At 43.8% G+C, this 26,664-nt stretch overlaps 1 protein-coding gene across 1 annotated transcript; it reads left to right on the forward strand.

Annotated features, from left to right (window-relative positions):
* The first annotated feature begins 6,234 nt into the window (after positions 1–6,234).
* On the forward strand, positions 6,235–26,664 carry LOC114446167 (F-BAR and double SH3 domains protein 2-like). Its single transcript, XM_028421629.1, has 20 exons — positions 6,235–6,469; positions 8,352–8,449; positions 10,674–10,719; positions 14,896–14,978; positions 15,252–15,396; positions 16,256–16,389; positions 17,101–17,155; positions 17,247–17,375; positions 17,454–17,576; positions 18,925–19,020; positions 21,330–21,446; positions 22,311–22,409; positions 22,608–22,760; positions 22,836–22,970; positions 23,052–23,135; positions 23,217–23,400; positions 23,477–23,703; positions 23,869–24,079; positions 24,167–24,225; positions 24,312–26,664. Exons 1-20 carry the CDS (start codon positions 6,449–6,451, stop codon positions 24,393–24,395), a joined length of 2,283 nt encoding a protein of 760 aa, XP_028277430.1. The 5' UTR covers positions 6,235–6,448; the 3' UTR covers positions 24,396–26,664.

A 26,664-nucleotide genomic window follows, 5' to 3' on the forward strand; every position in this document is an offset into this window, starting at 1 on the left:
TTCTTCTACGTCTTCTTCTAGTGTAGCTGGCGGTTGGCAACCAATTTAAGGTGCATTACCGCCACCTACTGGATTGGAGTTTGGAAGTCGAGAATAGTCAGAGGGAATCCATTACATAAATTTAAATACGACTAAATAATCCCGTGTTTTTTAAGTATATCATTAACCCTTTCTTTACATTTTTAGATATATCACCTAATTGAATAATTAATGTAAGTGCTTTCTTCTCTCTGCTCAGGACTGCGGTTAAATACTTGCGCTCTTCTTCATACTTATTTCATTTCAAAAGGACTGTAGAGTGTTCTTTCATTAATTACATAAAAGTAGGGTTGCATATTAAAATAAAAGGGGAAAGGAGGGAGTGTATGTATGTTACTTATATAATGTTCACCATAATATTTATTTTCATGAATGTTCATCGCAAGGAATGCAGGAAACACTGTCACTTCAGACAAAGTTTTTCTTTAATTTACTTAACTTGAACAATACATTGCTACATATCCACCTCTCTAGATAACATAACTTATGCCAGCTACAAATTTCAAATCTCATTTCCATTCATTTGCTTGCAAATAATCTGTTATCCTCTGTTTGGGTCCTCTCCTCCCTCATCCTCCTCCATCCAATGATGGTTATTGAGCCCTGTACTAAATTCTGAATGCACCGATGTTCCAGGTCACAGAAACTGTGAATGCAGCTTTCTTTGCATGCACAGGTACAGCAGAACAAAGTGGTGAGTGTGTGAGAGGGAGAGGGGATTTAATCGGTTGATTTATTGAATATCAGCGTGACGGAAACAACCGGACTGCAACCTGCATCTCTGAAAAGTTACAACATTATTTTAAAGGTCGGGTAGGAGATTTCATTCTGATGCACTTTTTGTTAAATTAGTGTAACCTCTCTTTACAATCCGATAGCAACCTATTAGTTCGGCAGTTTCGCATTAAAACGAAGAATATGAATCATCTGTGGAAGCTATAAAACACTAAAAACATCAGCCAATCCTCCGGGTGGACCCTGCGCGGAGTATTGGCTGGTTGTCACTCTCTTCCTGCTCTGCGCGCACCAGAGAGGTACGTGCATGATGGCCGAAGTCACAGACTGGTTGGGAGGCGTGGCTTCGGGGTGAGCTCCGAGAGAAAGGGGCGTGTGTTTATTTTCCAAATCTGGCTGACTCTCACTGAGTTTTCAAAATCTCCTACCCTACCTTTAAGACTATTTAATCGTTTTCCGAACGCATATCTATTTTTAGAAGCTGCCGGAATGCCATACTGGACCGTTCTGGCCCACTTTGACCCCGGCGTATCGCTCTCTTTCTTTTCTTTTCTCTCGTCTTTTCACGTGTGTAATCTGTCTGCAACTTGTATTGTAGTTGCAACCACCTGAAATGCCCAGATTTGATTGGCTGAGAGTTATCACGTGGGATGGATAAACTCGTATGCAATTGGTCTGTGCGTTTCCTCATGCGCTAAGCCACTACCGTAAAGTCAATGAAAGCTGCGGCAGTTAAAATAGAGGCGCCCCGTCAGGTGTTAAAAGAATAACCTGCTGTTTGGACTGTAAGTTCGGGTCCGTATGGGGCGGCTTCTGGGTCCAGACCCGGACCGCGGTCCGCCAGTTGGTGACCCCTCAAATGAAAATGGACCATGTGTAGTTAATGTCCATGTTCAGTCCAGAAGCAGCTATGGACAGGTCTGTGTGTCATGAGGCAGACTGTGGGCATCAAGTGAACAGAGAGGCTGCTGATAACAAACAGGCATTCAGCATGTTTACTGTGTCAGTGTTCCTGCTGTAGATTCATGTTATGATTCATGTTCATCAGACATTAATGGATGGACCTGTGTTAGCAGACAGCAGCTAACTAGTTAGCTCACTGAGCCAGAGCACCGGCATCATGACTGAGGCTCATTATAGAAACACAGCTGGCAGCGTGACACCACCTCCATGCAGAGTCTGACCTCACATCAGTCCAGCACTGTGTTCATCACATGGAACAAGGAATTACAGACACTGTAGACATGTAGTGGAGGAGAAAGTACAGGTAACAGCTGCAACATGTAATGGAGTAAAAGTATAAAGTATGCACTATTATTTTTACTTAAGTAAAGTAGAAATACATAAAAATTACTTAAGTACAATAACAAAGTACAAATACTTAGTTACATTCCACCACTGATCCTGACTGACTACCATTGATGTAGAACAACAACAACAACAAAGAGAATGAAGACCTCGTTTGTTCCGGTTGCTAATAGCATTTCAAATAACTGACCATTATTTTATTGTTTTACTTGTTGTATTTATTGTGATGTTCTTTATTAGGAACCATGATTTTTTAGGTATTTTTATTTATTCTGACACAGACTGTTAAGTTATATCCTCTTTATTCTCTGTATCGTTGTAGGTCAGGCTGAGCATGATGCCTACAGAGTACATACAGAGTCATGTGCTGTCCAATAAGCTGGTGACGGACAACTTGAGGTGCCAGGCCATGGTCTCTGAGGTCATCGAGTGCAAAGACAGAATCCTCAGTCGGCCTCGTCTGCCTTCTGCCATCCTATTGGCCATTGGAGGCTTGAAGAGCAGCATGGCTCGAACTAATGTAATCGAGGCATTTGACGTCCGTGCAAATCACTGGATGAACATAACAAGCATGACAAACCTTTCTGAGCCTCGTCACGCCTGTCATGGTGCAGCCTACCTCGGTGGGTATGTCTACTGTGTTGGTGGCTTTGCCCGGGTGTTGATGGTCACCAATAGTGTGGACAGATTTGACCTGAGCACACGGACATGGCAAGAAGTGGCACCGATGCACTATCGCCGCGCTTGTGTGAGTGTGACTGTGCTGAACGGGTGCATCTACGCCATGGGAGGCTCTAATGGGCGCACAGCTCTCAGCAGTGCTGAGTTCTACCAGCCAGAAACCAACCAGTGGCTTGAAATTGCACCCATGCATGAGTGGAGGAGCCACGCCAGCTGCACAGCACTCAACGGCAAGGTGGGTGGAACACAATGGAACATACCAGAGAACAAAAAGATCTGTTTACAAAACACTGCTGCCAGTTTGAGCCAACAAAAATGACAATTTCCTATTGTCCCCCCACCCCCCCTTTTCGTATTCAGATCTTCATATGTGGTGGATGGAACGGGAATGAGCACCTGCAAACAGCAGAGTGCTACAACCCAGAGACCAACCAGTGGACCCGGATCTCTCCCATGAGCAGCCGGCGCTGTGGACTAGGAGTCATTGCATACGACAACCGTGTTTATGCAGTAAGTGCATGAAAGAAATGTGTGACCAGCTTTCATCAGCGGTGTAAAGCGGCTAGTTTTTTATGTGACAATTGAATTGATAAGCGATGCATCTTCTTCTCATCTTTGACTCCAAAGGTTGGTGGCTTGGATAGAACAGGCTGTCTGCAGACTGCTGAGGTCTACAACCCTCACACCAACACCTGGCGCAACATGTCCTCCATGATGACCCCCCGCCGCAACTTTGGCATCGAAGTAGTTGAGGACCGGCTCTTTGTTGTCGGGGGCAACAATGGTTTCACCTTCATCTCTGATGTTGAGTACTATGACAGTGAGACGAATGAGTGGTCTCAGGCCTGCGGCATGGACATCGGCCGCTGCAATCTGAGCTGCTGTGTGCTTTCTGGCCTTCCCAATATGGCCGACTACACCATCCCTCGTGATTCGTGATTTCTGTAAATCTTGTCTAAATATGAATGAATGAATGAATGAATAAATGTATAAAGTGATGTAACTGTCACAGTACCTGGCTGTAAATGTATATCATCTGTTTATTCCACACTAATGCTCGTCTGCATGTATGTTTTTGGCTCGCAGTTACGCTGTACACATCAGGATTACTAGACCTGTCCCATCCACCATACAGTATGGTGCTGTTTGTGACAATGAGCTCTCGCTCACTCACCTACCTCATTAGGAAAAATACAAGGTCCACCTCAGTGTTAGGGGACTAGGGCAACTTGATGAGAAATGGGCTACTTGAACAAGAACAAGACACTCTTGGACAAGAGAAGACAACAGGGAACTATTGGAATGAGTAACCCCAGCATTCGGGGTTACATGAAGCGGATGTGGGACCTATGGAAACTTCGAAACCCACCATCTACACTACAGCCAAAACATCTAGTGGCTCACTGTTCCAACATCCGCAAACGACAACTGCTATCACAACTAGATTGATGAAAACAACATGATCCTTACCCGAGATTGGGTACCAAGCCCCAATAGTAAGCCCCCACCTGCTCAACACAAGAGCAGCTGACCTGAGAGAGAAGATCATGGGCAAGATGGACACCTGGAACCTCCGAAGCCGGTTACCAAGACTAAGTGAAGTACTCTCTGAAAGTCTGCTAGAGGATGTGAATGCAGCACTACAAACAATCCCTACTGTGACCATCACCGAGACCAACAAGCTAATGTACACCACAGCAACAGTGATCCTTGAGATGCTTGACCACAAAATACACACCACCAAGGAGCAGTGTCCTGCATGGAGGAGAAGGTTAGAGGCAAAAATAAGGGCAACTCGGAGAGAAGTTAGGCAACTATCAGAACTACAGAGAAGGGGGATGAAATCAGGTAAGAAATACAGCAGACTGTCCATAACAGAACCCCTGGAGACTGCTAAACATCGACTCTCAGCCCTGGCCACACACTTGAAGAGATACACCAGAGAGATAGAAGCACGGAGAATAAACAGGATGTTCTCCACCGAACCATCCAAAGTGTACTCTCAATGGGAAAGAAGAAACATGACAGTGGAACCAACAAGGCTGGAGACTGAACAATACTGGAAGAATATATATATATATATATAGGTTTCTTAATCTTAATATGGGAGAGAGCGGCATCACATAACACCAATGCCCAGTGGCTGGCAGACCTGAAAGCCGACCACCACAACCTCCCTGAACAGGAACCAGTAACCATCACAACAGCAGATATCCGAGAGAGGGTTTCAAACATGAAGAACTGGACAGCAGCGGGGCCTGACATGATCCACACCTGCTGGCTGAAGAAGCTAACTGGCCTCCAAGAGCGCCTGGCAGCTCAAATGGACCAGTTGCTAGTAGATGGGACTCACCCAGAGTGGCTAACTGAAGGCAGAACAGTCCTGATCCTGAGGGACCCCCCAAAAGGGAGCAGTCCCATCCAACTACCTGCCAATAACCTGCCTCTGCACAACATGGAAGCTCCTGTCAGGCATCATAGCGGCTAAGATGAGTAAGCACATGGCTCAATACATGAGCAGGGCCCAGAAAGGAATAGGTAAGGACACCAGGGGAGCAAAACAGCAACTACTGGTGGATAAAGCAGTCACTCGGGACTGTAAGAGCAAACAGACTGACCTGTGCACTGCCTGGATTGACTACAAGAAAGCATACGACTCAATGCCACACACATGGGTCCTGGAATGCGTGGAGATGTACAACATCAATAGGACCCTAAGGACCTTCATAAGGAACTCAATGGGGCTGTGGAAAACAACCCTAGTGGCCAACATCAAGCCAATTGCACAAGTCTCAATCAAGTGTGGCATCTACCAAGGAGATGCTCTGTCCCCGCTGCTGTTCAGCAACAGACTCCGACTCCCACGATGCACCACTGAGAGACACAGGAGGTCATTCCTGCCTGTCTCAATCAAACTACTGAACTCTGAGCACTGGTACATTCATGTCATGCTCTTTACTATGTAAAGGTTTTTATACAGTAGTAAATATGTTTCTTCTTCTTTAGATACAACCCAGGGATTTAAATGCTATCTAGGTATTTAGATATTTATTATATATTTCTTTGATTTCTATTGTCTGTAACAAAAAAGAATTTCCCCTCTGGGATAAATAAAGTAATTCTGATTTTTTTTTTCCCACTGTTTTTGAACGTTTTGTTTTTCTGTTTTTGAACGTTGCTTTACAAAAACATTTGTTTTTGTTGTTATTGTGATGTTTTAAAGAGAAGAAAAATAATCAATGATGGACATAATCATGAAGGAGATTTATAGTAATGATGCTTATAGTATTGTTATTATTATATTAATGGCAGCAGTGGCAGAATGAACAAAAAAAAAATACGTATAAAACATTTGGCATCAAAACTTCAGCTCAGCTTTTATTTTGAAGAAATTGTTCCGGAAGTAGACCCTGCGCGTGGCGTCGGGCTTTTATTTTTGGAACGTGTGGCCGGAAGTGCGTGTTGTTTTATTGCACGGTCGTTGACGCGTATGTTTTCTGCTCCCTGGGGCCACAGTGTTTTCAACGGGACTCAACTTACTACTCACTGGGCTTCGCCATGGCCGCTTGACCCAGGCTGAAATATTCCTCCTCCCGTTATCATTTCGCTCCAAACGTTTGCACAGACTCTTTTTTTTCTAGCTAAACTTTCGCCTTTTGTGTAGATTTTATGTCCAGAAACAAGGATGCAACCCCCACCGAGAAAGGTGAGTTTTTGTTTTTTTGTTGTTTTTTTTTTTTTTTGCCTTTGTAGCCTCCAAAGCTAACGTTACTTCGACGAAGTGCTGCATATTTAATGGTTGGAAATGTACGCTTTGTTGTTGTTGCTGCTGCTGCTCGCCCGGTTTAAACCATGTTTCCCGTGTTTTTTATTCCGCAAATGTGTTTTTGTACTTGTTGAATTTGTTCCCGCTGTTTTTGTTAAATGTTTACCAAAGAAGAAGAAGAAGAAGAACTGTAGTTTGAAGAAAGCTCCATGTGCCAGAGGGTCTTTTTTTTTTTTTTTAGGGAGAATAGTCCGTTAACGTTGCCCCGTTCCCTCTCGGAACAGAGACACGATATAAATAGATTTCTACAAATCAATCCATGTATTTTAAGAAGTAACCTTACAGACAGTGTGTTGTGTTACATCGGCGCGTAAATAATCCACCGAACAACATTAAAGTTCAAGTAAATATCACTCCTGGATCTGAGAGCAGCAGAATTATTGTGCAATAGAAGACGAGAAAGTTTGTGTTTCTGTCCCAGTGAGGTTCACTGGGCTTTTTTTAAAGTCTGCCGATTATAAGAATGGATCAAACTTTACTGTGTAAACACCAAATTAACTTACAGACTGTGATTTAATGATGTTTGTAACTCCAGAAAAGGAAATGGACAGATTTTATAAGTAGTTTGGTGCGTCTTATTTTTCCTCTTTCTCTCTGTGGGAGTAGAAAAACACTCGTTATGAGAAGAAGAGGAGGCTTTAATATCCTAAAATAATCACACTGACATATCAGAACATGTTTTATTAGACAAGGAAAAGCAAAAAAAACAACAACACAGAATCTGGTTCTGTGCAGAAAAAAAAGTTCTTGTGGGATCAGATTTCAATAACATGGCTCAGCAGCACAGACCGTTTCCATCACAGTGTGAGTACGAAGCTGCAACTTTCTGATCAATAATAAAGATTTTTATATTTGTTTTGACATGTTGTCACTCAGGGTGGAAGCAATATTGATTTTTTATACACATACAGCAGATTCCTAATAAACCCAGTTAAAACCATGTATAGTGTATGCGTAAAGCATCTTTCAGAGCTTTGTATTTCTTACATGGCTCATAAAATACACAGAGAAGGATTGATAGCTACTGACACCGTATGCCACCAAAGAAATGCTCCATATGAACTCATGTCTCGACACATGAAGTTGTCCTTTTGTTTCTAATCCAGCTCGAGGTCCTGTCGAAGTTTTAATTTAGCGCCTGTGTTCTATGAATAGTTTCAGGTGTGTCTGACTCTGTAATCGACTCTGCATGTCCACAGAGACACTAATGAGGTGTTTATATTTATTCCTGCATTCCTTGTGAAGTGTGCTCTCTCTGTTAGCCAAGTGACATTTAATAAGAGCTTAAACAAACATTTCTTTTCACTTATTTTGGTTTTTAAAGCCATATAAAGTTACTGTCACATCAAATATTATATTTGTGAATTTTGAGTGAGACGTTCTTGGTTAAAATGGCCAAAATATTTGCTCATATATCAAAATGATTGTGAATTATTCTGTAAATTGTATTTAACTTGTTAATATTTACCTTTAATCCAGTTCATTATTGGAAAAAATGGATTTATAAAAACCTCCATCACAGTCAATTATAAACCCACTGAGAGCTGCTCTCACCTGGCCACCGCCGCTGCTGTGTCTGATGATGAGGCTCATTCTCATTAAAACCGATTATGAGGTCGGCTTCTTCCTTCTGAGGCGTTAGTTGTCCTTTTGGGAATTGTTTCGTGAGAGTCATGGAAATCTTTTTTTTTTTTTAATGTCAGCTGTTCTAACGAGCAATTCTTGGTTCCTACCACCACCCCCACCCTCTTTTTTCCTTCAGGTCCGGGTCACCCAGGAGCTGAAACACACTCAGGCCGAGCAGATGAGCAGATTACAGATCAAACATCAGACAGAGTGTGACCTGCTGGAAGACCTGAGGTGAGCGAACGGTGGTCCAGCTGGATCACAGAGGTGTTGTGAGTCCAGCACCACCTTCATTAAAGATCAATTAATACATTGTTTGGAAATCTTACATCAGTGCTGCTCCATTAGACGAAATGATAGTTGCTCAATTAACTGTTGGGTCAACATTGACATGGGTTGTTGCATTAGCAGGTTAGAAACCTTTACAAAAACGTTTTAGCTCACGTGCTAACGGGGTCTGACGGTACTTTGCATTAGACAACCACTCAAACAGATCAGTCACTCAAAAGACTTCAGGTGACTACTTCTACTTCTCCAGCTCTTGTGGTCATGGATATCTTTGAGAGGAGCCAGTGGAGCCCTCAGTTTGTTTTTTTCTGAAGAGGCAATATGAATCCAAGAGGTGGATCCACTGGAGCTCAATGCTAGCAAGCTAGCTGTCTGCAGATCGAAGGCTAATCATCTGATACCAGCAGCAGATGAACGCGCGTCAGGCTGATATCAGCAGTACTCACACGGAAGCATCCTCATTGCAGCAAGTCATTTTCATCGGATGGAATTTTGTTATGGATTAGTTGGATGTGTTTTATACTCTGAGGTGCTAGTGGTTTGGACTGAGCCAGGCTTGGTGCTGTCCCTTGTTTCTTTGTGCTAAGCGAAGCTGGCTGGCGGTAGGAATACAGTTTATCTTGCTCAGCCTGTCACAGCAGAACGGGATGAACTTCTGCTGTTGTAAATATTTAGATGTTTTTTAACTGTTTGTTGTCACATTCTATGAACCCTTTATGTTCTCCCTTGAGCTACTTCTGCAGAGGGACTGTGTTCAGATGTGTAGGCATTTTTAAAGGTTGAAAAGCCAAAGGTTGCGGTTGTGTTTTCTGCCTTAGTGTTGGGTTGAGTTGACAGCCTACTGGCTCCCCACTTCCTGTCTGTGGTCGGTGGCGCAGCTCTGGACCTCCAAACAGCTGGAAGTTAAGGTCATAGAGAGCTGCCAGATGTTCCGACTGCCCTGAATTGTTCGCTGTGGGAGGCTATGTAACTTTACTCCAGCAGAAACAAAGTGAATCTCGACTGGTACCAAAAAAACAAGAAATGATTCAGCAAACTGGAAACTGCATTTAGCTGTCAGCAGGAGCTCCGTTTGGGGAAAATGACAGGAAGTACGAGCGGGGGTCGGGGGAAGAGAGAGAGGGAGAGAGAGCACTTAGAAATGCAGCGAGGAGGAAGAGAGGGAAGCTCCCAGGAAGTACAGCAGATTGTTTAGAGCCGGGGTGGAGCATGGCAGTCAAGTCTCGACATGTTTAATGACATAATGATGATTTTGGTTCAGACAAGTTTTTCCCAGGGAACTGACCTCTCTTCTTTTCTTAGACTTTTGCATAAACTTCACAGAGTAGTCATTAACTTCCTGTTAGTGTAAATTAGCCCAGAAGGAGTTAAACACCAGTGTCATATCATACCTCACATTCATCAGCACATTTCTTAAGCTTGTCAATGTATTTATGTAGTCAGACCAGACTTTTCATTAGTTAAAAAAACAGAAGAAGTGGAAAAGGAATGAAAAATCTAAATCATCTTTGTCATCTGGCGACATTTTTTTTGTGTAAAATGATTTTCATTCATTTAATTTCGATGTGATTATGAACCTGTTCTTCCTTCGTTCTCTTCTGGGAAACTTTCTGTTTCCTGTTTTTTATTTTTACCCCCCCCCCCCCCCCCATTGAAGGGATGCAACTGTACCACAAAAATAATATAACACACAAGAAACCACAAAGCTGCCACCAACCTCCTCCTTAAGAGGAGAAGGGCAGTGATGAGCTTGAATTAATCAATAGCATCTTGTTTTTCCCACCTGGTGTACAACGTTGGTGCCTAACAAGTGAAACAAATTTACTGAAATGCAGAAAATAAACCTAAAACGGACCGCTGATAATCTAAATATTGATTAAAACGACAATAAAATACTGAAAAGAAAGGGTATAATAAATGAACATTATAACCTAAAGACATAATTCGAAAAAAATAAATAAAAAATAAATAAATGTAAACTTAATACACACAATAAATCTTTTTTTTTCCAATTAAAATTGAGCTGAATATTTATTTTGGAAATATATTATAAAAATATGGCCTTTTCTTTGCTTTGTACTGAACTAATAAACTTGAATGAACTTTAAAATTCATACATCTTAATTGGGCTTTGTTGGAATTTAACATCCTCCCCTCTTCTTCTCTTCAGGAGTTTCAGCCAAAAGAGGGCAGCTGTAGAAAGAGACTACGCCCAGGTAAGTAACTCTGGAGTCTTTGTCGTCTTTTTCCCACCAGCACTGATGCTCGTTAACGTCCTCGCTGTGCTGCCTTGTCATTTGTGTTGCTATAAATACATTTATTTTCTACAATACAACCCTCCAAGAGACACCATATGACAGTGGGGTTGAGGATGTGGGCCTAAGAAAGCTTTCAGTTCTCATGTGGCCAGATAGCTCATGAATGGTAACCAGCCACAGAAAAAAACACCACAACACAGAGCGGAGCGACATCCACCAGCCGTCCACGGGCGCGTTTCCTCCTCGCTGTGTTGTTTTTGCCCGCAGCTTCCTGGAGACGTCGGTCGAATGCCTGAAAAATCCCCTTCTCTCTCTACCCTCCTCGGAACTGCTCAGGTTTTGCAGCCCTGTGAGGAATGTCCACTAGCTCTGTGAAGAGAGGGGCCTGTCTGTAGTTATCCAACAGGCAACCTTACATGTCTGTTTGCTCATGTGCGTCTGGTGCTGAGGAGCTTTATTGTTGAGCCGAGCCAAACAAACAGGACCAGGTTTTAAAAGCGTCATAAATCCAGATGGAAGCTGATGTGAGTTTCCTCCTCAGCGATCCTAATTTTTCGTCTGTTCTGTACAAAGAACTGGTCCCATCTCGGACTAACGGATGCAGAATAGACTTGTTCTGGATGTATTTAGATAGACATACCACCAGTCGGAGAAGTGAAGCATGTGACACTGATGTATGACGCTTGTCGGTTTTGCTACAAAAACCTTGAAAATTCCACATGTTATCAGTAATCCTGCATATATTTTTGAACAAGACAAGCAGCAAGTCATCACATGAAGCCTGCCACATTTTAGATAAATGGTTATGATACAGGGTACAGTCAGGTTTCTACCTGGTTCTGGCTGTGAAGGGGAGACTGGCTTAAATTTATGCACATTTGGAGAAAAACTGAAAACATTTAGAGGAATACTCTGCAGATATTTCAGCTTTACTTTCATTTAAGACAGATTTGAACCCTAAATTTGTGTCCAGTTCTTCAGAGGGGCGTCATTTATCACCCGATTGATCAGTCATCGGTTGGATTTGTAGCCAGTTTCGCTGGATTTGTTGGATTTTCTTGTAGACAGAGACTTTTTCTTCTTCCTAGAAATGGAGGAGGGAAACCCCTGTTTCTAAAAATCACCCATGGAAGATTTGGTTTTATAGTTTCATGGACCCATTTCCCTTCTAGGTACTGACAGAAGTAGCTGTAGTTCCTGTTCACAGTGCAGATGTTTGGAAAAACACAGTTTCATTCTGGTGCATTGTGGACTTTATGTAAGTTGAGTTGAGTAAATAAGCTGAGCAGCACAATCTGAAAGAGGAGGCTGGTGTCTCTCATGCTGTTGAAACTCTGTTTTACATTATTTATATTGCTTCACCTGGTCCATGCTGACATGTCACCGTGCATAAAAGATTTACACTGACTCAGAAGTAGGAAACTAAAGCAGAAGTACGACCCTGAAGCTCACTGGACTTAATCGTGATTGGCCGCAGAGTTCATTTAAAATTGTCAGCATGTGTTTGGCAACAGAATCATCAACGTTGTCGTTAGCCGGTCTATAAGTCAAGCTGGAGAATAAACCGAGTCTGTGCTGTACGTGTAAGCAACAGAATGTGTTGGAGGTTAGTTTATTGACAGGTATTTAATTTATAAGAGGGCATGTGAGTTCCCAGCTGAAGGATGAGATCAGCCTGCAGGCTAACGTCTGTAACCCCGTGCATGTGTGTTTTATTGGATATGCATGCCACGTTGTTTTTGAAGGTCGGATTTAGTCTTCACATGTTTAATCAACATGCTGTGACTTCCACAGCCGGGAGTCTTTGTTGGATGAATCAATCTACAGGTACCTATATGATGGAATATTAATCGAGCCTCCAGCTCCTCAGGTGTTGTTTGCTGGTTTTCTTTGTCTTATGTTGATTTGATTGAACTTTTCTTTTTGTAAAAATTCTCCTGAAAGGTCAGGAGAATTTTTTTTTTTGTAGCTTTTTTATAAATTAAATTAAAACCAGACTCTGCCACTGACGGCCTCCCTTTGAGCTCTGCTGTTACAGAAAAGGTTTCCTTTAATATCATTATTGCGTGAGTGTATGTAGGTGTTAATTGGACAAAAGAAGCCGGCTGAAGATGTCACCCTAATCTCTGGGATGTTGTGAAGGGATTAAAAGAGAGAATAATCCTTTATGATGAAATAATGAGTCCTGAAATGGTGGAAATGTTTTCATTGTTAGTTTGAAAGGTGTTCTGTGTGCCTGAGTTGCGCTGCCTGTTTGTTATGTGATCAATTAGACACCCGCTGCCAGTGAATCAAAGTGGGTCAGAGTGTCTCTGGAACACTTCGTTCCCTTTGGTTACATCCCCCGTTTTTTTCCCCAGACTCTCTTTACGCGCCTTTTTCTGAGTCTCTTACACCTGCAAGCTGCTCCAGCCACTAGCCGATTGCTATTCACATCACAGGGTGCGATAAAATGTCCTCCTCTGTGTGGCTCTTCCTCTGCCATCCTCGCATCCCCCCTTCCCCGTTCCCATCACACTATTCAGGCGTGTCCGCTAGCCTAGCTCAGTTGGCGATTCTCCTCTCTCTTTCTATCTGAAGGCCACAATGGCCGGGTCTGTAGCAGCTTTGAAGCTTTGGCACCAAGATCACCAAGACTAACAGGTTCAGATCCCCGACCCAAAGGCCGCCTCAGGGCTGCATAACAGGGCCCCGTCTTTTCACGGTGGACAGATAGATGGCTTCATTTCCCTGATGAGGCAGAAAGAACAAGATGCTTTAAAAGTTAATTTTATTTGTGCTATGAAGTGGAAAAAACAGGTTGTGTGTGCAGCAATTTGAAAAAATTATTTACACTACCGTCTAAAATTTGGGGTCACCAAGGTCAGTTTTATATCTTTTGATCAGCACAACAGTTTTCAGCTGTGCTAACATAGTTGCACAAGGCTTTTCTAATCGACAATTAGCCTTTGTTGTTTGTTTGGTTGCTGGAAATGGGCCTCTGTACACCTGTGTAGATACAAAATCCGCTGTCATTTACCACATTAACAGTGTCTAGGCTGTATGTCTGATTACTTTAATGGTATCTTCATTGAAAAACACTTTTAAATAAAAAATTCAGCACTCATCAGTGCAATTATGAAGCTGCGATGGACTCAGTATGGACCAAAATTAATGCAAAACAAAATGGCTTTGTGCCTGATTTTACCCTGAATTTCTTTGCATACTGACGTGACTGATATCTGTGCAGGGTGAATCATTTTAGTGTCATGTAAAGAAATACGAGGCACCAAAAACCTACACCTCCCATAATCCACCACACTAGCTGTTTGGCCACATCTGGCCCGTGTTAGCGGTTTTATTGTTTGAGTTATTGCTGTTTAAACCAAATAATGATGGTGATGAATCTTTTCTTCATACTGCTGTTAAATGTGATGATGTTGGTCTAAATATTTGTCTGCAAAAATCATTTTATACTCAGGCAAACCAAGCCAATTAGCAGCAGTTACATTAACAGTATTGTTAGATCATCTCCTAAAAATACTGTCACTGTCCATCCCCCCAGTTTATTGTGTTTATAGCAGACGTTTATCTCTCCGACACGTCAGGCGTGCACACTTTTCACCCACTGTTCGTCCTCTCTCCTCTTATATTTCTGTTCTTCAAAGGTTAACCTCACTCTTGGCGGAGGTAGAGGAACCTGATACATCTCCGGGGCTGAATGCGGTCTAAATAAATTACATTTTTCTGCTAAAAATGAGCCTACATCAGCATGAAAAACCCAAAAACTGAGCCAACATCCAAACTAGGTTCTGACTAACAGGTGAACGGGTCCACACAGCGCTGATTCACGCTGAAATTTTTCTACATAATCCCCAGAATGTGTTGTTGAGTGAGCGTGGACTTTAAAAGATCTCTGCGGTGAGCGGTGGCTCTTTTACTGGCTTCTCTCTGTCTGAGCTCGGAAGACAGAAGAAAGCATGTCTCCTGTGTCTCTTCATGCAGCTGTCTGCCTGGTGGTTTATTAGGATGAGGTCAGGGAGGGTCAGCAACCTTAAAATGTGTCCCTGTGTGAAGATGAGACACAGGAAATGTGCTCCAGTGTCAAAGGTGAAAGGTCATCCACACTTTTGTTTCTCACTTCGTCTCCTCCAGGCCCTCCAGAAGCTGGCAAATCAGTATCTGAAGAGGGAATGGCCGGAGAGCGTGAAAGAAGAAGAAGAAGAAGCAGATCACAGGTGAAGTTTGTCATTTTTGTCCTTATTGGCTGAAAGATCCTGGTTAAAGTGATGGATTTTGTCTTTAAGATGGCTTCAAGCTTTGTTTACATCTATTGTTCAGGCTTAGGGAGACATTAGGAGCCTTTGTTTTGATGCTCTGGAACTCTGTGCTCACATAAACACAGCAGACTGGCCTGAGATTCAGAGATTAGTATGTTTTCATATTGCAGGATGTAACTGCTTGACCTCCACCACTCTAACACCTATGTGTGTGTCTGTGTCTATGTTTAGGAACATGTATTGTGTATGGAAGGCCTATTTGGAGGGCACGGTGCAGGCTGCACAGTCCAGAATCAGCGCCTGCGAAAACTACAAAGTCCAGGTCGCTGATCCATCGAAGACGGCGCGACTGCAGAAGGAGCAGCAGCTGAGGAAGGTAACGCGGGTCAAACTCAAGGCTCTGCTCAGGTTTCAGTGGCTTCTGTCCTCACAGATGTGTGCACATCTCCACTGATGCAATCCTCTGTGTGTGTGTGTGTGTGTGTGTGTTTTACAACGGGCAATAGGGAAGTTTGTCTGATAGTCGGTCAGAATATGACACTATAACTGTTTTGTGTGGTCAGATACTTTAAATTTCATGAGCACATGCATCACAGAAATGCGTCAGACAGATGAAAAGCTAACCAAGAAGACCGTTTATGGACATGGTGTGAACTCATCTGCCTGTCACCGACATGTGCGATGATCTTTATATAACTGCATGAGAAGGTTGTTTGTGGAAGTCAACAGTAATGTCACCTGTGTTCATGGAAGCTGAAGTGAAACGGATTACACATCAGGCGGCTGTCTTCCTGTTTCACATACACTACCAGGAACAAAGTGGCTTTTACTGTGTTTTCACAATAAGTGAAACGCATCAAAGAATTCATGATTAGATTTAGTTCTCAGTACAAAAAGTATAAGAAACAAGAAACAATCTGCTGTTTAAGGGCTGCTATCAGCTGCTATGTAATTTGGAGCGCTGCAGCCTGTTTCCTGATGTTAAGGTCTGAGGCCTCCTTGACTCAGCGCTGCTCTCTGGTTTCTGCTGGCCACGTTCCACAGCCTGCAGCCCACAATGCTGCTCTTGTTTGGCCTCACCTTTTGGTAAAATGCCACTATAGCTGCTGTGTACGTAACACGTGTCATTATGTCACATCACAGCCTCTAGATATGAGTTTAAAGCATTTGCATATTTTTCAGCTGGAATCATTATTTGCATGCATTTAAAGCTCTCTCCTGTTTAACCTTCTCAGTGTATCGAGCAGCTGACGGTGGTCCAGGCGGAGATGCAGGACTCGGTGAAGGAGCTGACTAAGAGCAGGAAGAAGTATCAGGAGGCCGAGACCATGGCTCAGGCCGTCCGAGAGAAGGCAGAACTGGACGCCAAGTATGTGCCAACTTGCTCTCCTGTATTTTCATAATTCAAACAGCGCAACTCGCCGTATTTATTACTAGCTACTAAAGCCTTTAATTTCAAATGTACAAATAACCTGGTGGCTGTGTGATTTGAGTAAGTGGAAGAAACACCAGTCGATTGAGGAGAGACCTGGGAGGTTGTAGGTAAATAAAGCGTGTAGTGGGCTGTAAAATGATGTCCTAAACGCCTCATATTCAGACCTGAGATGAGCAGAGAGGAACGTTCCTCCTCCTCCAGTGTACTTTTTATTGGAGAAGAAAATGAGTGCAGAATGAAAACAATTGTTGGCTGACTGGAGGGAGCTGTCCCTCAACACTTTGTCCTGGCACGGCATGAACAGCTGGCGCTTTGACTCACCACATTGCAGACATTTTTCTGCCCATCAGGAAAGTTTATTATCGGGCCGAGGCGCAGCTCAGTGAAGCATCGCTGTCGGAAAGGATTAATAGCTGACCTGGTGTTTTTCTGGTGTGTTGTGTACATGTGTAAATCCACCTTCAGAGTTTCAGACTCTTTGTCACATCTTTTAAAAAATACTACTTAAATTCTCTGAAGGTCGTTGGATTGAGGTCTCTTATTTTAACTGCTCTTATCCATCCTACACATGCGTGGATGAAACCTAAATTAGAAAGGCACCTCTAGACACGGTGGAGGTAATCATGCTTCTTTTCTCTTGTTCAGGTCCAAGCTAAGTCTCTTCCAGTCCAGATCCAGTCTCCAGAGGGCCAGCGTGAAAGTAAGACGTCTTTACGCCCCGATACCCGCTCCACATTCAGTCACTTGTTTGGTGCCTCTGAAAGGCAACTGTGTTTGCTCCTTCATTCCAGCTGAAAGCCAAGAGAAGCGAGTGTAACTCCAAAGCCACCCACACCAGAAACGACTACCTTCTCACGCTAGCTGCTGCCAACGCTCACCAGCAGCGCTACTACAACGCCGACCTCATGGACTGCATCAAGGTAAGGACAGACGTCCTTTGCCGTGTTTATTAGAAGGACAGAGACGTGTACTAAGAACTTTAATATCCACCTCTGCAGGTCTTAGACGGCAGAATCTACGAGCAGGTGAAAGATTACCTGGTGTCACTGTGTCAGACTGAGCTGGAAACCTACCAGGCTGTCCACAACACCTTCAACCAGCTCTTGAGCAGTTCAAATGGGGTAAGTTCAGTTTCTGTTCTACAGTATTAGGCCCCGTTCACACTGGAGAAAGTCATTCCAGCTAGAGTAGGATTGAGCCCAGACAGCCTTTAAGCTGGACGCGTTCAGACCTATTTTCAAATCTGGCTAGCACACACTTGTGTCCGCACTCAATCCGGCTTCATCGAGCATGTTTGCTGACCTCCAAACCACTAGGTGGCGCCTGGTAATATACAGAGTCCGTTCAGGCCGCGGTAGGGCCGCGTGTGCGCATGCGTCGTGCGTTTTTTTGTCCCGTGTTGCGCCCCGTGAACCGGAAGTAGCACATCACTAACCGGAAGTAGCATGTCACTAACCGGATTCGCTCGCCACATTTGCGTTCACACCTGAGCCACATTTGAGCCAATCCGGCTAGATCCACCCATGAGAGGTGAAATCAAACTGGATACAGCTGGATTCGAGGTGTTCACACTCAGAAAAAAACACATCTGGATTGATCTGGATGCGGCCGAATCCTGCTTAAGCCACATTTTTTTCCCCAGTGTGAACGGGGTCTTAGAGGTTACTCCTCAAGGCTGCTGCTGCTGCTGCAGCACTCCACATTGATCAGCCCCTCTTTGGATCAGTTGTAAGAGCCACAGCTTATCTCAACTGCTAATTAATTTAGATGGTTTGAGTTACCTCGGCACTCCTCAGTTACATGCTCACAAGTCGCTGTTGGCTTCTTTCAGTCTGGCTTGTCTAGGTCATCTCGGCCAAAATATGAACAAATCATTAGAGAGGGAAGTGGTGGGTGCAGCGGTTTTCAGCACAGCTCACATTTCAGCCCATGTGCTTCCTGTGTCAACAAAGAAACAGATATATATACGCGTGTGTGAGAGAGAGGTGATGTTCTGATTTGACCCGATGAAGGTTTTAGTCTTTGTTTTTCTGGATCTAAATATAGTTTCTAAAATGTTTTCACAGTTCTGGATTATTTTTGGTTTAATTAGACTGATGTCACTGTGCACTTTTGTGCCTTGTGTGTGTGTGAACACACACTGTCTGTCTGGTTTAGATTGCAGCAGCTGTAGCACACGTGGTTTCCTGACAGGATAAAAAAAAAAAAGTCAGTCCCTCTGATGTCATACTGATAGGAGAACAGAACAATACAACATATCTCAGTATTTGATATGACAAATTAATAGATATAGATACGGCCGGATAAAGTCCTTCAATAAGAACACAGGAAAGCAGAACAAGCCGTGCTGCCACTGATTACTGAAATACATCATAACTGTTTAAAATTCTCTCTGTGTGACGGGTCTGGACTCTCAGTACAAACTTTATCACACCAGTCCTGATGTTACTCACTAACTTGTGTTTACAGGTTGTGCAGGAGTTTCACCAGCAGCTGTTTGTACAGAAGAACTCCATGTTTCAGCAGGCACCGGACTTCTTGTACCAGCCCATCGACTCCGACACGGTAAATCCCTGTGTTTTTATTGATTAAATGTTAAATGTGAACAGCATGACACAGTAGCTGTGCCTCCGATTCATTCATGTCGTTGTTCTGATAGTATAATTACATCCGATAATTCAGCGGACGTTAACCACAGCAGTGAGAACAGACTGCATGCGCCGGGTCGATGATGCAACCTGACAGACAAAGCTCCACGGATTCATTTGTTTAGACAACAATCAATGCAAAAAGTCAGACAAGTGGAACAAGCAGCTCATGGGCATCGCGGTGCGGGTGAGCGGGGAAAAACCCTGATGTCACTAGAGGGAGGATGAAACCTGGTGGAGTCCCTGACATTTTCTGTGAATTTCTGTCAGAGTTTATAGTCAAATACCTGCCAGCTGTGTGTGTGTGTGTGTGTATGCTACGTTAGCATGCTAGCAGAAATGAGCCAGCTACAAAGTCACATATGATTTAAATTTGACTTCCTGGAACTTCAGTGCTGCGTATGCTCTGATGCTCCTCATGTCTCACTGGGATCCTCAAAGCAATAAAAGTGGAGATTTGTGTAGAAATTGCATTTCCAACCACAACCTCTGTAACATCACAGTTCCCACCTGAGACATGGGTTGCTATTTCAGGCTTAGTCTTCTCTGCTCTGCACCTTTACGCACCTGTTCATGAAGCCCTGATGTGTCTCCTTGTGGCCTGGAATCTATTTCAGAAACGTTTCCACCCGCTCTGGTCATTTATTGGATTTTTTCTTTCTTTGACCTTCCATAAAACAAACATAAACGTCAAAAATATTTTACTATCAGCCTTTTAAAGTTGACCCTGCAAATCTGCCAGTGGTTTATGATGGCTGCTGTGAGTGTGGATGTAAAAGAAGCCCCGTTGCCCATCTCTGCTGGTTCCTCTGCTCTGCTGCACTGGCCCACTGCTCCAGTGGACAACACTGGACAATTTGTTCAAACTGCAAACGCCGGCGTTGTTTTCATTGGAAGTCAAACAAGCAGCAGCCTGTTCCTAAAGAAAACATTAGTGGTGCAGAGCCTACCCTGCCTCCCCTCCTCCCCCACTCCCTCCTTTTCCTTACCACTTGCACCAGACAGTCGGATCCGGTAAGGAATAGAGCTGAACTGAGGGAGGGGCAGGAGGTAGGCAGGACCCTGTGAACGGCCCATCTGTGAAAAGGAGGCATTGTGAGTGGGCCTCATCAGAGTGCACTGACCCTCCCCACCCCAGCTTTTTTCTTCCACACACACACACACACACACACAGAGCTGATGTCATGCGGAAAGGACTTAAATTTTAGGCAATTATATTAAATCTTAATTAAGATCTAAAGATGGCCATCAGCTGCTGTTCCTCCTGTCAGGATGTGACTTGTTGTGATGTGTTTATCCCACCATCACCATTTACACTCAGGACAGAAACTAAGGTAAAAGTTCTTACACCAGCTTTAGAGACCATTTAACTAAATTACATGCAAAATTACACATGTACTTTATTTCCTCAAACTTAAAACAAGATTACACATAATAGGAAACTCCTCAAACTGTGCAGTGCACAAGTTTATGTGTTGAAATATTGCTTAAAAATATCCAAACTAATCATCCAAATAACTTCAGACTGGACACTTTACTTACTTTGGTTCCCAAAATTTGAAGTTTGAGCTCATCATGTGACTGAAATATTTAGTCACATGATGTTATTTTGCACACGTTCCCTCTGATGGTGGAGAGCAAAATATTTTTTGCGCTGGTTAAAAACACAAATGTGGCTGAATGTGTAAACAACTAAGAGCACGTACACTAGTAAATCCGTAGGTGTTCAGTGCTGCCCAAAGGGGCAGAAAATTAATACTTTTCTGTTTATCGATGTATCTATAGCCCCTTTAGTTCTGGAAATTAGAAGAAAGTTGAATAATTTCCTCTCCAAATGAGTGGACACACAGATTTGTCCTCTACATCATGGAACTGAACACGCTGCTCATACATAAATAAAGATTTCCCCATTTCTTTCACTGAAACTGGTTTTTGAGACTCTATTCATGCCTTTTCCTTAAAGCCTTCTTGTACCTTGGCACATGCAATATGTGAAGAGGAAGTTGACACATGAATGTAAGACACATGATAAACACAACCTACACTGGTGGCTCCCCAACTGGAGTTTGGGGGAAACCACATGGGCCTCTTCCGGTGGGTCATAGGTGCATTAGACAACGTCAGCTGTGTTTCTGTGTGAGGTCATTTACATTAAGAACTGCGTGTTTGTGAAAGCAGAAGGAGTGTTTCTGAATTTTTCAGCGTCTTGTCTTCTGTCCCCATCAGGTGACGCAGCTGCAGAGGGAGAGCGGCACGGCGGAGGAGCACAGTCTGGATAAGGAGGCGAGGAAATGGGCGAGCCGCGTGGCCCGAGAATACAAAAGCATCATCCACACACAGAGGGTGAGAGAGACGCACACACACAGACGGCCGCCTGCTGCAGCCTTTGACTGTTTGAGAGAGGGAATATTAATATTTTAATCTCATGCAGGACACCGTTATCCTTCCTTATCTGATTCTGTAGAGCTTATTAAAGATGATATTGATGATATCAGTCATCCATCTGTGCCCTTTAAAGAGTGAGGTGTTGTCAGGACTGCCACAACGTCCTTTGATTCAGCAAGGAAGTTGCTGGGCTATAAATCAGGTTATCATTCAATAAACAGGCCGTAATTTCCTCATGCAGCAGCAAAGCAGAGCGGCAGGATCAGAGAAACGGTGGCATTAAGATGGAAACGACGCTCTGCTGTCTCATTTGTAGACACAACATTTGCAATGACTTCTGAGTGGATTTATGGACACCAGAGATAAAAATATGCTTTGAAAGTATGACTCTGAACGTGTGTCAAGTCATGTGTGTTTGAGCTGTCGTTCCAGTTTGCCTCACTGCTGTTGTGATGTCATCGTTTCTTTCCAGTAAGATAGAGTTTAGCCTTCACTGCACAGGAACCACACGTCAGTTTGACAATAATCAACCTGGAGATCGTAAAATGATCCAGTGTGTTCCATGATAAGCTGATAAAGCAACTGAGGAAGTTCGCCACCATAACCTTGACATTAGCGCCACTTCCTGTTTTATTCTGAAAGTCCAGGTGAGACATGCGATCGTACTGTCTCGGTTTCCAGCACACCAGAGAATGAGTCACTCTCTCCGCTGTTACGGTCGATCACATGTTTTCAATTAATGGTTTTATTGTTGGTGTCTGTGCTCTCCTAGTGTTTTTCATTCTGGATGATAGTTTGTTTGTTGTTTGTGTTTTTTTTCAGGCCTTGGAGGAATATGGGACGCACGACTCGTCAGAGCAGAACAATAGCGAGCTGGAGACCAAGATGGAGGTGGCCCGGCAGAGTCTTCGGAGGGCAGAGGTAACGTTTGTGTTTCAGAAGTGGATTTCCCTGTTTTCTCCATCAGTATCCTCTTACCCAAAGTGGCTCCACGACTCCACCTGCTGGTTAGAAAGCAGAAGTGACACATGCAAAGGTTTTGATGGAGAAGCTTCTGCTTTATTATTTTTTTTTAAAAATAAAGTTTCACCATGAGTTCTTTTTTTCTTGTTCTGACAGACGGTGAAAGTGAAAGCAGAGGCCCGTCTGGACCTGCTAAGAGAGGCAGGAGTGGCTGTGGAAACATGGCTGAAAAGCGCCATGAACCAGGTGATGGAGGAGCTGGAGAATGAGCGCTGGAACAACCTCAGTACCCATGATCCTTCGCTCTCTGTAAGAACAACACTTGAACTTTTCATAAGACGTTTAGTGGGAAGAATATTTTAACATCCGTCATTTTTCCTGCAGGGGACAGCAGACCTGGACCGAGAGGATGAGGAGGAGATGGAGGACAGCGGTGAAGTGTTGGACGACAGCAGCTCCAGCCCCTCCAGCACCTTAAAAAACTACCCACTCACCTGCAAAGTGCTCTACTCCTACAAGGTAACAGCAGACGGCTCGTCCTTCCTGTCTTAGCTTACCTGTCACTGTACAAATCCATCTAATCTGGTTCCATGTTCGCAGGCATCTCAGCCAGATGAACTGACCATTGAAGAGCAGGAAATCTTGGAGGTCATTGATGATGGAGACATGGAGGACTGGGTCAAGGTACCCCGCATATCCACAAGCTGAGCTGTTGATATTCTAGCTGCAGGCGTCTGTGTAAGCGCGTGTTTTCTGCATCCGCAGGCCAGAAACCGCAGCGGACAGGTGGGCTACGTGCCCGAGAAGTACCTGCAGCTCCCCTCCTCAAACAGCCTGCTGAGCATGCTGCAGTCTTTGGCCGCGCTGGACGCCCGATCACACTCGTCCAGTAACTCCACAGAACCGGAAACCGAACTCCCAACCGGCTCCGTCAACGGAGACTCGAGCGGTGAGCGACACTTCTGCTGAACAAAGCTTGTGTTTTGTGCCATGCTCTGTTTGTTTAACGCTCTTTGTGTTTTCAGTGTCGTTTGCGAAGGCTCTGTACGATTACGCGGGGCAAACGGACGACGAGCTGTCGTTTCCAGAAGGCGCCATTATCCGTATCCTGAGCAGAGAGACCCACGAGGATGATGGTTTCTGGGAGGGTGAGTTCAACGGCGTCGTCGGCGTCTTCCCCGCAGTTCTAGTGGAGGATCTCGCCGGTGCCAGAGAAGAGAATGGAGACGGACAAAGAGACGGCAGCGCACAGGTGCGTTAACGCTCAGAAATAAGGAGCAAGGACTCCTCTGACAGACTCTCTTACGTTGTTTTTATGTTCACAGTAGTCACATATGATCAATGTTCTTTGAGAAAGAACTTTGAGTAAATAAAAATGTTGGATGTTAGATGCTAACATCTTGTCGTTGTGTTGAAGGCTTCTCCCTCACCACTGGCCCAGTGCGACCGCTCCCCTCGGAGTCCCTTCCAGCCAGGCCCTCTCCACAGCAGCCCTCTTCAGACGCCCACCATGTCCTCTCCAGCATCCAGTCCCTGCAGCGCTACGGCTTCTCCCATTGGCCGACCGCCCGCCTATCACAACGGACATCACAGGCCGCCGCCAGCTCCTCACAAAAGCCCCTTTCACAGTAAGATCAGCTGGTTTGTAGCAGTAGTGACAGAAGGAAAGAGCGGAGCTGTTAGTGATTGTGATCACTCTCTGCTGCCCCCTACAGGTCCATCACAAGCCTCCTCTCAACCTCCCAAATACCCAGAGAGCGGCTCCATCCGACCTGTGAGTACAGATTTCACTTGATGAACGGTCATTAAAGTCAGTAGGGCTTCGTTTTGATTAAATCATGGATTGATGGATGCTTGCAGGTCCGTGCTGCTCCTCCGCCCCCAAAGCAGCATCCTCGTGGTCAGGTGAAGCGGCGGGAAGAGGTGGAGATCACTCTGGTGTGAAGGCGGTTCCTAACAACCAGGACTGAACACACTCCCAAAGGAAACGCAAGGAAACTTAAACCCCGCCCCCAACCTGAAGACGCCTGGGCCTTGTAGGGTCAAAGTGCTGTGGAGGAATATCGTGCCTTTCTTTGTTTCTTTCCTGATTTTTCACACTCCTGTGCCTAATTTTTCACCTGTCCAGATTAGATGGATGAACAGATCCAGGTCTCCTATCCAGAGATGCACAATTTTCAGTCCCCCAGATCTGTAGAATATCAATATAGTAACGTCCCCGTCCAGCAAACAAACAGCGAAGAGTAATAATATTTTTATATGGACAATGTCATTTGATACTCTGGCCTTCTTCCTTTTCCTGCATGGAGTCGTACGTCGATGCCACTTTGATATTCAGGAGGCAATTAGCTTAGCTTAGCATTATGACTGAACACAGGAAGAAACCGTTGGCCTGGCTCCGTTTACCTGCAGTGAAACACCTGGTTAATTACGGCTCAAAAACCTCCTGAAGGAGCAGTGTCAAGGATTTACTGGGAGCTCTGCAGCCTAAAATACGCCCTCTGTGCCTACAATGCTGATGGTTCCGCTTCAGTCCGGCCCCACCGTGCTGTGCTGGACCTGACAGACTGGTCTTAAAGTAATTTGTAGGTTCTCCTACATTTTTGGGAAAAGGGAGGTTTGTGCAGTTGGTTACAATCTGTAATCTCATCACTAGATGGCACCAAATTCACTCCCAGCAGCCTTTTTTGAACTGCTCAAAATTTGGCGGTAATATTAGATACATTATGAGTTTTGACAGAGCCATGTTAGCTCTTTGAAGCTAAGAGCTAACATGTTCTTAACTACGACAGCAGCAGCTGTAATGATTGGTCATAGTATGGATGTCAGAAGTTTATCAATACAAAAAGAAAATGTTATTAATGTTGTCAGGACTCGTATCCTCCCACCTTGCCGCCCTCGCTGTATCACTCACTGTGTGGCTCTTTCTGTTATTATGAAGCTGAGCGGTCAGATTACTTCTATGCAACAGAGCCACGCTCTGGGCAGCACGCTGTGAGCACGTCGCTCCAACACAAACCAAAAGTCTGGTTGTCTCCACGCTCGATTTAAAAAATAAAAAATAAAAAAATAAAATACGCCAGCACGGGCGAGGCTGGTCCTCTCCGCCGACTCACGTAACTGCACACGGTTACACAAACAAGGGAAAAGTGGCAATTTTAGTTGTTATTGTTTTTGTCAGTAGAAATGATCAAAATAATGCATCCCTTATTATTCTTTTTTTTTTTTTTTTTTTAAATCCTTATGTTCTTTGCAGTGAACGCAGAGGAAAAAAAAAGTTGAAGGGAGATAAGTAGTGTGTACTCAGATAGTCTAACTTTCCTTTATTACGTTTTTGTTGTAAAACAAAGGTTTAGAAATGTTATAATGACACTAATGACACCAGAAACGGTCGCTGGTGAGAGAGGAGGTTGCAGTTGGTGACAGTTTACACTGAGGTCATGTGCAGTTTGAACACGAGGAAACCATCCTGAGCTGCTAGCTATCCAATTTCAAATCTATACTGTCATAGTGAAGCACTTTTCGATGTCTTCTTATTCCTTTCAGTATTGTGGATGCTCCATTGTTTTGTTGTTGTTGTTGTTGTTTGATGTTTGTTTACCAGCTGTATTGGTATGAATACTTTTCTTTTATCGGCTCTTGCGTTATTTAGCCTTAAATAGCCATTGTAGTGTCTTTTTTTGAGATTGAGAAATTACTTTTTGATCATATTGTTTTTGAATATCAATAGTTTACAGAGAGCTTGGAGATGGATATCTGTACAAATAATAGCACAGCTTATTTGTCCTTTTTTTTTGTTTATGTTTAGAGATTAGGATTAAAAACAACTATTAAACCATAGTTACATTTGATCAGAGGAAAAGAGATATCTGTCAGCCATGTCGCTGTGTTCTCGTTGATCTCCTTGAGATCTAAATGACATCAAACTTATTTTTGAAGTTTGCATTTACCCTGTCGTGTTAGGGGGGGGATTAAAAACTAAAAAGTTAGTCGTCAGACTGAAGTCTCTTTTCCATTAGAGAAGGTGTCGTTAACTTGCTACTGGTCCTGATTCCACGTTAAGTCCGAATCTTAGAAATTCAGTGAGAGAATGCCCACGTTTTACGTTGTCAGCTCTGCAGAGGCTGCTGAGCGTCATATTTACACACCAGTGGATGTTTAACTGTATTTATTATGTACAAATAAATGTGAAATAAAGATAGCCTAAATGAAA

This window comes from Parambassis ranga, chromosome 14 (genome assembly GCF_900634625.1).
Source record: "Parambassis ranga chromosome 14, fParRan2.1, whole genome shotgun sequence".
Lineage (NCBI taxonomy): Eukaryota > Metazoa > Chordata > Actinopteri > Ambassidae > Parambassis > Parambassis ranga.

Bases quoted from the DNA above. Each gene is read 5' to 3' on its own strand.
- LOC114446167 (XM_028421629.1), top strand. From the start codon at position 6,449: ATGCAACCCCCACCGAGAAAG. The intron at 22,761-22,835 runs GTAAGAACAACA...TTTTTCCTGCAG, and splicing joins CCCATGATCCTTCGCTCTCT to GGGACAGCAGACCTGGACCG. The intron at 23,704-23,868 runs GTGCGTTAACGC...GTTGTGTTGAAG, and splicing joins AAAGAGACGGCAGCGCACAG to GCTTCTCCCTCACCACTGGC.